This window comes from Melopsittacus undulatus, chromosome 3, assembly GCF_012275295.1.
Source record: "Melopsittacus undulatus isolate bMelUnd1 chromosome 3, bMelUnd1.mat.Z, whole genome shotgun sequence".
Taxonomy (NCBI): domain Eukaryota; kingdom Metazoa; phylum Chordata; class Aves; order Psittaciformes; family Psittaculidae; genus Melopsittacus; species Melopsittacus undulatus.
The window spans coordinates 39,004,673-39,017,334 of record NC_047529.1 but is presented as its reverse complement, the minus strand read 5'-3'; the positions used below and the strand labels follow the sequence as shown (position 1 = coordinate 39,017,334).

At 39.6% G+C, this 12,662-nt stretch overlaps 1 protein-coding gene across 2 annotated transcripts in view; it reads right to left on the bottom strand.

Moving 5' to 3' along the window:
* PRIM2 (DNA primase subunit 2) overlaps window positions 1-12,662 on the bottom strand; it is a 107,442-nt gene that overhangs the window by 79,569 nt on the left and 15,211 nt on the right. For both annotated transcript variants that reach the window (XM_034061243.1, XM_005153184.4), the window contains 2 exons: window positions 2,152-2,247; window positions 686-823 (listed from right to left, as the gene is read on the bottom strand). In XM_034061243.1, coding sequence (XP_033917134.1) covers window positions 686-823; window positions 2,152-2,247 — 234 coding nt within the window. The remainder of the gene's footprint in view (window positions 1-685; window positions 824-2,151; window positions 2,248-12,662) is intronic.

Sequence of the window (12,662 nt, the reverse complement as noted above, 5' to 3'; positions counted from 1 at the left end):
CTGAACTGCCTTCATGTTATGCAATGCTGTATTTTTTAGGACTAAAGCTCTGTGCATTCTACACGATCACCAATTTTTAAACCCTGTGAAGAGTCTCATATTGTATAATTAGCATTTCCTAAATTCATAACCAAATTACTAACAGGAGAACATTCATATACAGTATTTACTATGTGTCCTAACTAGATCTGATACCTGAAGCATTCCTATAATGAAGACCTCATTTTTCCTTGACATGTTCTGACTTATCCTCATTTTAGTTCTCACTACAAAAAAAGAAAAACAAAAAACACCAACAAACCACAAATCAGTATTTTGCTTATTTCAACAGAACAAATGTTGCAAAAAGTTCTGCGAGAAAATACCGGTAACAAAGAGAAAAAAAAAACAGTCATGTGCATGGCGCTCACATTATGAATGAAAAGTCATGTTACTCTCTATGGAGGAAACAATTTCAAAATCCTCTAGGAGACATTTACTTACCATCCACGTCACATGCTAAATTCCATTTTAAAGTAATGAAATTCCAGTTCATAACAAAATTTTTTAGTGCTGACAGCATTTTTGACAGGGTTTCTGGTATTCTTCAGATGGAAGCACATGCATTTAAAAATCAAGAAGGTCTTTGTCCAAGAGTGTCTCTAAACAATGCAACAAAAGTTGTACAAATCAGTATCAGACTTACCGCCAGTGCTTTAGATAACTTTGTTCTGTAATTACTCAAAACAATTGCATCGATATCCTTAAGTGGCACATACGCAAAGCCGTCTTTAATAAACACTCTTCTGGTTCTAAACAGATCCACAGCATCTGCAAGTCCAACCTGAGAAAGAAGAAAACCCCACATTGTAGAATAGCAAAATAACGCAGTAACAATGTTTACAACCTTAAGATTCAAGACGGATCAGTACAGCTTTAACTCATTCTCTGTCATAGAATCATAGAATAGTTAGGGTTGGAAAGGACCTTAAGATCATCCAGTTCCAACCCCCCTGACATGGGCAGGGACACCTCACACTAAACCATATCACCCAAGGCTTCATCCAACCTGGCCTTCAACACTGCCAGGGATGAAGCATTCACAATCTCCCTGGGCAACCCATTCCAGTACCTCACCACCCTCACAGTAAAGAATTTCTTCCTTAGATCCAATATAAACCTCTGCTGTTTTAAGTTTCAACCCCGTTACCCCTTGTCCTACCAGTACAGTCCCTAATGAATAGTCCCTCACTACCATCCCTGTAGGCCCCCTTCAGATACTGGAAGGCTGCTATGAGGTCTCCATGCAGGACCTCTTCTCCAGGCTGAACAGCCCCAACTTTCTCAGCCTGTCTTCATATGGGAGGTGCTCCAGTCCCCTGATCATCCTCATGGCCCTCCTCTGGACTTGTTCTAATAGTTCCACATCCTTTTTATGTAGCACTCTATCCAGGCAAAATGCAAATGGTTTGAAATTAAGTGTTGATTTTGAAATAGCTGATCATTATTTTGGTGGAGAAATTGTTTACTTGCATAAGGTCATGCAGCTAGGCAAAATAAGCTACTTTAAAGCTTATATCTATGATTATTAGCCCAATTATGTAACTTTGCATCATTTACTGATTTGATATTTGAAAACGGCCTTCTGGTGGCCTTCTGTTTCAGGCAACTTGAAGTATTTTATTCATGAAAAGCTGCATATCTTGGAAGTAGATCTGGAACCCAACCAACTTCACTCCAAAAGAGTCAGGGGTTTTCACAGACACATTTCCTCTCCCTTTGCTCTCTAGCAAAAAGAATTTCAGACTAATACATTCAGACCAAACCCAGCTTCAGCAACAGATGCTCGAGAATGCCTCCAAACTCAACAGTCTGTCAGCCAGGCAAGTTAAGGCAATTGTCGGTGAAATGTTAAAACTTAAGATCATTTTTGTGGTGAAAGACAAAGGATGGCAGAAGAGGACAGAAGACAGTAATAGTAGTTCAAAGCTCACTTCACTAGCAGTCCCTCCTTTCTACCTTTATACTGCCATGAAGAAGAGAAACTTTTATTAGTCTCAGTTGACACATTTTGATTAACTGTTAGCAACAGTATTATGTAAACATAGTAACTCCAAGTTTAAGTGAAGGAAAATGAGTGCAAATCTGTGGAACTTGGCAGTTTTTACTTACCTTATAGAATATTTGTTCTTTTACTTTAGCCACACTGAAGCCAGGGGTTGATGCAAGCAGCTCATTTGTCAATTCATTTTTCATGTCTTCACTAATCTAAAATTAAGAGCTTGTTTTAAAACTGCTGAAATACTTCAGAATAAGGTTTGTTTGTTTTGATTTTTTTTAATTAACACAAGATAAAAGATTACTTAATCTGTGAATATATAAGTCATTTCGTTGATAAGGGAAAAAGAATTGCATATTCAGCAAGCGATCACTAATAATTAAGCAAAAAACAGCAAAACACTAGTGGTCAATAGTATTAAATAACCTTCCTTCCAAAGCTGTAGTGCAGATTTTAAAATACAATAATTTTAAGCATTGACACAAAACCACATTTTGTAAAAGTCAACCTTTTAAAAGCCAACAAATTAAAACTTGTGATAAACCCTGCTCACATCTAGGTTTACTATATGCATTAAAATAAAGCCTGACAACTCAGTGGCGGTTAGTAAGGACTTAAACAACTTTATTAGATTTTTGACAAAAACGTGAGTTTCAGCTCATTTTTAAATCCAGACTTAAAAAACCAAACCAAAACAAAAACACAAAAGACAAACAATACCCCACAACATGTCATCTACAGTATACTTCTTGTTCTATAAATGTGAGTGCTTTTCCAGTTCTTGAAATGGGCAAATTAAGCAGCAATGCTCTAAATTAAAGACTTGAACTATTTAAGCCAAAATTTCTAGCTTGAAAAACCATGAACAATGCTACACTTCATAATATAAAAACTTAAAATACTGCATATACTTAACTATATGTGTTATGCTTTTTTGCTACTTAATAGAGCACCAAATGCAGCAGAAAAGCCACACAAAATTAGTACATTATAATGATTTTACTAATCAATAAATCATTTCAGGGTTTTATACAGCGGAAAATAACAACAAAATTTGGAATCAATTTCTTTTGCCTTAAATCATGATTAAGCTCACTCTTTAAAGCTGAAAATGTAAGAAATAATAAAAAAATCTAAGTAATCTACTCTGATAAAACAGATCATACAAGCTAGTAATCCAGCAGTGATACCAAGTAACTTAACTACACGCAACTAAGTCTTAAATATTTGCACAATATATGTTCTTGATAAAGTACAATGGAAGTAGCCCCTCACTGAAAGGGATTAAATGGTAAGAAACACAGAATACCTTCCCAAAACATAGATGGACACAGATGTCACCAAAGTATAACACACTGTGTGACAGTGCTCCAATAACTATGGAGAGGTGATACAAGGCTGCAGCCAAGACAAGCTTTTAGAGACCCACGAGGAACCAACGCAAGGCAATTGCATGCACTAGAGAGCCACCCAGACTCCAAACACAAGATAAAACAGACAGTAGCATTCATCTGCATGGAAGGGGATGTGCATGAACAGTTCAGTTTCTTTTCCAAATGGGACAGAATACCTAATTTGTTGACCAACACTTCTATGCAATTAAATACGCATTTAATTTTTTTTTCCTTCTTCTCAGTTGAAAGACAGAGAAAATGAAACAGAACAAAACCCCACTTTTCTTGGAAGTCATAGGAAGGACTCTTTCACTGCAAACTTAGAAGAGTAGTTCAGCAAATGTGCTCTATGAAAGTGATTTGATGGATGCACATGAAATGGCCCAAGGCAGGGATGTCTAGAAGGCTTATGGTTAGCCTGTCTGCATCTTGATGTTGATCTAGATGCAACTGTAGTTCTCTCAGGAAAATCAGCTTTAAAGAATAATAATAAAGCTGTCAGCAAGGCAGAAGAATGTAACTTTGAAGACACAGGAAATACACAGTAGCATTATATTTCCACGTGACAATCTAATGCTCAGAGAAAAACAGGCTGTATGGAGAACATTTTTCTTTAGCAAAGTAGCTGCATCAAAACAGTTAAATTTGTTTGTGGAAGTAATTTGAGGAAACACTATCTATAAAATACTCCCACTAATGATCTCATTCGTGTTAGTCTTCGAAAGAGTCTCACTTTTCAAACATGACATGCAGAAACTATATACAAATTTAACACAGTGCTACCAAAACCCTGCTACTCCTTCCAGATGATGTATTTCTTGTTTAAATAACTATAAATCTAAGTCACCACATGAGCCTGCAAGCTTGCCTTTCACCTAGTACAGACCAAAGTTTTCATTTTAATTCCAGAATAGCAACTTCCATTTTTCAAATAGAACAGGTTTATGCTTTCTCAGTAGAAATTGCCTACAAAAGCCCAGCCTACCACAGATGAAACTGTCTTCAAATGAAAACAGTGAAACATATTGTATAGCTATAGTGGTTACAATTGCATTATTTCTTCTAGGATATCTCACTAAATAAAACATGAATCCAAGCCAAGGTTTTTTACAGACAGGCATTAAAACAATCCAGTCACTGCTTTACAGATAAAGCTTACAATATTGGGGGAGAATGAGAAGGGGGAAAAGCAAGGATTCCTTTGTTTTTCTAAAACCAATTAGCTCATTTCCATCCACAAAATCATTTAATTCAGTCGTACATTTAATTTCAAGGTGTCTTTACCTCTTAATATATATATAAAATAATTATACTGACTCCAAACTTCACAAGCTGCCTAGAATCTTATTAGTGATTTGACCATACCAATCTTGTACAGATGTAAAGTCACACTGATGCAAGATTTCCTTGCATCTCACTAGCAAAAAAAATAACACTGTTGGGGTAAAAATGATCCTGGTGAAACCTCCAGTAAAACAGGTGTCGTGGTTTAAACCAAGTCCCCCTACTCCCGGAGAGTTAGGAAGGAGAATCCAAAGAATGTAGCCCCCACGGATTGAGATAAGAACGGTTTAATTGCTAAGGCATAACACAAACCCCCTACTGCCATTCACTACTACAAATAATAATGATACAGCAAACAGCAAGTGAAAAGAATACAACACCCCACCAGCCACCGACCCATAACTCACTCCACCCTGCCCGGCCGAGCACCATGTGCTCCCTCCTCCATTTTTCTCCACCGCTCCCCCCCTCCAGCTTTCTCCTTCCCAGTATGCCTCCTGGGCATCACGTGCTATGGTATGGAATACCTCATTGACTAGCCTGAGTCAGGTGCCCTGTCTCTCCTTCCTCCCAGACTCCCCTCCTCCACCTGGCTGGAAAAAAAAACCTTGAACAAAAACACCCTCAAAACATGCTCAAACCATGACATTATCCACCCCTTATTCCATACCATTCACGTCATGCCCAGATCCCACATTTTCAATACACCATCACTCTTAAGTCCACCCCTCGATCATGAGACATCTCTAAGTTGCATCTCTGGACTAATAGCCTGAAGTATCTGGGCCCACCAAAATCATTCACCGTCCCCTTCAGCAGTTCTACAGCTTGCTGCTGGGGACTCCATACAGCTGCCTTCCACCTCCAATGCTTCCAAAGCACTGGAGGGGCCCAGTGGATCAGATACCCGGCTATACTGTCCCACATGCCCTGCCACTCATGACTGTCCAGACTTGGGGACAGTCTCCTGGTGCTCCTATATCCTTGTCTAACCCTAGACAAGACCCAAACCTGACTCTGCTTAACTTTTGGGATCAGACAAAATGGCCGTGGGTAGAACACACTCTGTGTGTGTGCCAACATGCCGATCACCATTACAATCAGCAGGCAGGTCCCAAGGGCACCCAAAAGCCATTCAAAACCATCAGAACTCTCAAATGATGCTGCTGCACTTGTCACTGGGGCTGATGTAGCTGCCGTGCTTGCCAGTTCTCCCACCACCAGCTTCTCTTCTCCCGAGTCCGGATCTTCCTCCTCTGCCTTGCTGGGAAGTGCTGCCTGGTCTCCTGTATCCTGCTGGGGCTCAGCGGGTGACTTCCGGGGAATATTCTCGGATGCTGCGGGGTTCGGAACGGCGGCGGGACTCGGTTCCTCCTCTGCCTTGCTGGGAAGTGCTGCGTAGTCTCCTGCATCCTGCTGGGGGTCGGCGGGCGACTTCCGGGGGACACTCTCGGCCGTCGGAGGGTCGGGAACGGCCGCGGGACTCACCCTCCCCACAGCCTGATCCCGCTGCTCAGCTACCGCCCTGCTCCGCTCCTCCCCCGCCTGCTCCCGCTGCTCTGCCACAGCCGTTTGGCTCCCCGTGCCGCTCTCCCTGGCAGCCTCAGCTGCCGGCAGCTCCCGGGGCCGCTCCTTCCTGGCTTCACGCAGCTCCACACAGACGACGACGAGGATAAGGACAAGGACGGCGAAGAGCAGCGGGACGGCCTGGTACAAGTTCAAGTCCACGGCCACGTCCATCCCCCCCTGCAGCCGGAGCCCCACCGTATTACAAGCCTCCGACACAAACACAAACACATCCAATCCATATACAAAGTACCCGGTAAAATCCCGAAACAGCGAGATCCAGAGAAAAACCTCTAAGAGCCAATAAATCAGCATTGTGACAAGAGACCATAAATCCGCTCAGATCTGTTCTTATCTCAAACCCTTGGGCCCCACGTTGGGCGCCAAAAAATGTCGTAGTTTAAACCAAGTCTCCCTACTCCCGGAGAGTTAGGAAGAAGAATCCAAAGAATGTAGCCCCCACGGATTGAGATAAGAACGGTTTAATTGCTAAGGCATAACACAGAACCCCTACTGCCATTTACTACTACAAATAATAATGATACAGCAAACAGCAAGTGAAAAGAATACAACACCCCACCAGCCACCGACCCATAACTCACAGGTTAATGGACCACGACTGTAGATAAGATTATGACCTGTGTTGAGTGTATTTTCTTAAACAAATAAATGTTCTTGCAAAGCAATATTTATCGTATAAATAAATATTATTATAAAGCTGTTAAATAATTTACATCTTACAGCCTCATGCACCTTATCACAGGCAAAACTTGAGGCAAGCCCTACCAACATTTTGCTCCTTGCCTTTTCACCAAATTCACATTGCCTTCATGTTTTCAGCTAATGGAGGGAAAGGAAGAAGAAACAAGGATATTCCTAGCCCCTAAGTAAAGCTGGGAGATAACTCCGGAATGAATTTAAATATAAAACTTGCTTTTCTAAAGACTGGAAAATTAAAAATAATTGGTATTGGCATTAATGATTTCACTATTTTCATGAAAAACTGCATAAAACTGCCTGAAGACACAGTGCAACGAAAATAAGCTCCTTACAATCTGAAGTCAGACTGAAGCTTTCAGCTGGGTCATGCCTGTACCTCTGCATACAGAGCATCATGAAACATGCACCCCATTTTTACTTAGTTCATAGAAGCTGGAAAGGGATTTTTTTCTTTTTTTTTTAATAACACTAACATTTGTACATTTAATAACCTCATTTCTAAAATGGCACCTGCAAGAACACTTTCCGGGAATCATTAAAAAATTAGACACAATTAAACACAGCTTTTAAGATTCTAATCAAGATCAGAAAGATAAACAGACTGCGTATCTTTTGACAGAGCTCAATGACGCTTGCCAGCTAAAATACAGGAGATTCTAAAAATAAATAGAATTCTTCTGAGGGTGTCACCTGCTGCTCATCTGACCCTTCACACTGAACTCATTCAACTCACTCCACAGACAATAACTCCCTAGTTTTGCCTCATTTGTTGCCAGTTCAGCTAACGAAAACTGTTTATCACCAAGTCATTCTTCACTTTGCACAAGCAAAAAGTAACACCAGGAAAAGGATCTTCCCTTTTCAGTGACAGTGGGTCATGTATTGTAGCTTGAAACAGTTTAACACTTCATCGTAAGTTTTAAAGACTTAAAAAAAATTAGGAAAAAATCACAACATGAAAAGGGAAGGCATGAGAGGAAAGGAAGGAAGAAGATTTGGGACAAGTTGCATTATTTCTAGTTTTCTTGCTTTATACATGCAGGTTATTCATGGACTTTTAATCACAGAATCGTCTCAGAAACACAAAGACACATAAATTTAGATTAAAATATTAATAATTTAATATGTAAGCCTTGGTTAAACAAATGCTAGCAGTGAGCCAGTCCAAAAACTTCAAAATACATTTTATAACTCTGCTCTGTTTTAGTCAAGAGATGAAGATGTATGCACACATTGTACTATTATATATGCACAACTGCTTACTTTGGCTGTTTCCAGATCTCCCAATAAGGAACAAGAACTCAATGCACAAGTCCTTTCCTTTTCCAAGGCTCAGTTTCAGGTGTTTACAGGCCCACATTGCTGGTGTTCTTACAAAGGGAACTGAGAACTTGCTAGAGCAGCTGGTACTCAAGTGGCGTAATACCCTTTTCAAAAAGGGATGGCATCAGCACCTCAATACTACACTATATTTCAATTTTAAGTATGAAAAAGACAAAACAATCATTTCCCAATCTTCTCCACTGCCACACATCACAGTACAAACTAGACTAGAACTAAATACAAAATTATTAACTTAGATATCATTCAATTTAAGAATATAACTTTAAAGTGTATTCAGCCAGTTACTGAATACTACCTTGATTAGGAAAAGACATCATTCCCAGCCGTACTACCAGTTAAAGCAGGCATGGACTTTAAAACATTACAGAGGTTCAAAACTCTGATGACTCTTCTTAAGGGATATCAATTCCATTTCAGCCAGGCACAATGAATTAAAAAGAAAATTCTATTTCCGATGATACTACAACTTCCTATTTTAGTTCTTGCTCAGGTTGCTGGCATCCCTTAAAGCATAAAGGGCTGTACTTGGAATATTACGGATTCTTATCCATCTACTGAAACATAGTTTGGGATTTTTCTTTAAAGTCAGGAGTGGGCACAGAAAGGACATTTTATGGATCTTCCTCAAGTATGCAGCTAATTCATGCTTACTATAATAATAAAATCATAGAATAGTTAAGATTGGAAACGAACTTAAGATCATCTAGTTCCAACCCCCCTACCATGGGCAGGGACACCTCACACTAAACCATGCCACCCAAGGCTTCATCCAACATAGCCTTGAACACCAACAGGGAAGGAGCATTCAGAACTTCTTTGGGCAACCCATTCCAGTGCCTCACCATCCTCACAGTAAAGAACTTTCTCCTTATATCCAGTCTAAACTTTCCCCGTTTAAGTTTTAACCCGTTACAACCTGTCCTATCACTACAGTCCCTAATGAAGAGTCCATCCCCAGCATCCCTGTAGGCCCCCTTCAGATACTGGAAGGCTGCTATGAGGTCTCCACACAGCCTTCTCCAGGCTGAACAGACCCCACTCTCTCAGCCTGTCTTCATACGGGAGGTTCTCCAGTCCCCTGATCATCCTCATGGCCCTCCTCTGGACTTGCTCCAACAGTTCCATGTCCTTTTTATGTTGAGGACACCAGAACTGCACACAATACTCCAAGTGAGGTCTCACGAGAGCAGAGTAGAGGGGCAGGATCACCTCTTTTGACCTGCTGGTCACGCTCCTTTTGATGCAGCCCAGGATACAGTTGGCTTTCTGGGCTGTGAGTGCACACTGAAGCTGGCTCATGTTCATTTTCTCATCGACCAACACCCCCAAGTCCTTCTCTTCAGGGCTGCTCTGAATCTCTTCTCTGCCCAACCTGTAGCTGTGCCTGGGATTGCTCCCACCCAGGTGTAGGACCTTGCACTTATCATGGTTAAACTTCATGAGGTTGGCATCAGCCCACCTCACAAGAGTGTCAAGGTCCCTCTGGATGGCATTCCTTCCCTCCAGGGTATCAACCAATAATCACAGAGAAAACTCAGAGACACAGGTACAGCTTCCTACATTCCTGACAAACATTGCCCTACATCCATGAAAAGGAAAGCTAAACAAAACAATTACTACATATATACATACATGTATGTATTTAGTAATACATATTGTATTACATACATATTAAAGTTACACATTACTGAGGAGCTAATGGAAGATCCTTATGAGAAATATGCCAACAAGTTTTCTTCCATTCACAAATAAGGATGCTAACGTCAGATTCAATTTTGCAGAAACTTATTAACAAACGTTTCTCTAGATTGAATCATAGGATTAGCACGGAAGAGTATTTCAATGTCTGAAGACCATTTTATAAAACTCACATCCAAACCAGCAGCTAGTAAATTCTACTTGCAGCGTATTTACATCCTCCACAAACTATCCTATAAGCTTTTATGCTGCTTTACTAAGGAAACATTTCTGAAGTTACCATCTGCACATTCACTGCTATGTGAGGAAGAAATTCATTTTGGAAACAATCTTATCCTTAACCATTACAAAAGAACTTAGTGCCTTCACTGTCCAAAGGATTTATTTTCTTTTTGAACAGCATATGGACATCATTTTACAAAAAGCACTACTGATTTCCCAATCTTCTCTTTATTTATGCCAAAAAAGAACGTCTGAAATATTTATGGAAAAAGAAGACACTCGATGACACCATTCTCCTTGTCTTTACAATGTTTCTTCCAGGAATCCAAAATTACTGATTGCTATGAACTAAAGATCTACACTGATCATGGTAGGAGTTGCTCCTCTTTCATCAGTTCCGAGCCACTAAACAAAAATCAGTCACATGTGACCTGGCCAACTGCTAAGAGCTAGAGCACATCATCACACAAGAAGTGTGGATGGCCTTCCCACCTCTTCCCTTGTAAGCTGAAGAACGTGGTGTTGAAGATACCCATTATCTACTGCATTTCTGGTACAGCTGCCACTTCATATTACTTTAGAAATCCAGGGTTACAGCAGAACATTTGAGTCAGGATTCAGACTGGGTTCCAAATGTTGTCTGGTTGTTTTCAACATGGTTTTATTCATCATCTCATTTTTATTGCAGTCTGTTTTGCAATTTTTATTTCAAAGCACGTTCACTTTTTCAAAGCAGGAAGAGGATATACCTTAAACCGCAAAGACTGCATATAGCCCCAGGCACAGAAAGATTCAACCTTAAACAGGACCTTTAGAGGCCACTGTAACTCAAATAATATACCATACAAAGCTACTTAGTAAGAATCATAGTGCTCTAGTGTGCTAAAGGGGGCATAAGTAACTGTACAGTTCGTGTTTTAGTTTAGTTTCACAAGTCAATTTTAAGCAGTAAGAGCTATCTTCTAAGGGTCCATTTAGATTTCTACAGATAATCAACATCTGTTTCTAATCTTAATGAGATGATTACCACATTAAAACTTTTAATTAGCATTTTGCATCATTTACAAACTTGTTCATTATGTTTCTGAAGGTGAAAAGGGACATTCCCAGTAGCTATATATTCTTCAATCACATCTATTGCTTAATATCACAATTTTATAGAACATCACCAACACCATATGTGCAAATAAATACATGCAACAAGAATTACTACAGCAAAATGTTAGTTTTCTCCATTACTAACAACAAAGTCATGTTTACAGTTCAAAGATCCATTAGAGAAAGATAAACAGAGCCCTTTTCTCATCCACCCTAACAGTGCACCAAAAAAATGGCAAGCATATGTTTTCTACTCCTTCCAGCAAACTTCTCCCTCTTAGATTTATGAGATGTGTTTATACTCTCCTGTGAATTTAGCTTTATTTTGAAAGTCTGTAAGAAGATATTACAATTCATTTTAAGTTCAGATGTTTTAATCAAACCTCACTCCATATCTACCCATTGCTCACAACGTTCGCTCACTAGAATACTCAGGTTGCTTTGAAATCAACCCAATTATTCTGGGTTGCAGCCAGTTAATAACACTGCTCTGCAGAAGATGTTACCTTGCAAACAGACCTGCCAGCTGGCCTACCAAATCCTCAGACTGCAGTACAATGACCTGAAGAGTACGACATACTGGTTGAACTGAATTCCCACACTGCTAATACTTCTGAGGAAAGAGGTCTCCCTAGGATTTTATTCCCCTAATACATAACTACAGTCAGCTACAAAAGGTAGCCATAAACCTAGATATCAGTAAGGGGTTTTTTTTTCTTTATATAGAACAAAAAACAATTATAAAAAAGGAACTGTCAGTTCTGTGACAAAGCACTTAAATCTATCTCCTGAAATTTGAGTGAGAAATGTATTCCTTCCTTTAAGTTCTCTAGGACAACAGTAACCTGTTACATTCGTAAAAGCACTAATGGTATATGTTTTGCTCTCTTACTGAATAAACTGTAGCACGAAAAAACAAAAAACAAAGCAAAAACTAAACACAACCACAAACAAGGAAAAATAATTAAATACTTCTAAGTCTTTCCACACACAATTTTGTTTCTATTATAATGATTTCAAGCACAGAGCTATGTGATAGAATACACATTTCTACTTCGGCAGTTAGGTGGTATTTCCCACTTAGCTATGCATCACTTCTGACTTTTGCTGTCACCTTTAAGACAAGCATCACTGGTTTTCAAGGAAAGGGACAAACAGAAGATTGGAGCAGCCATAAACAAAGATAAAATTCAGAACCATTTCCTTAACAAATGTAAACAGCAGCCTGTTTAGGTATAGTTACTGCTTTGGCTTGGTTTAATTTTAAACACAATAAAATTAGGTTGCAGACTGTTTCC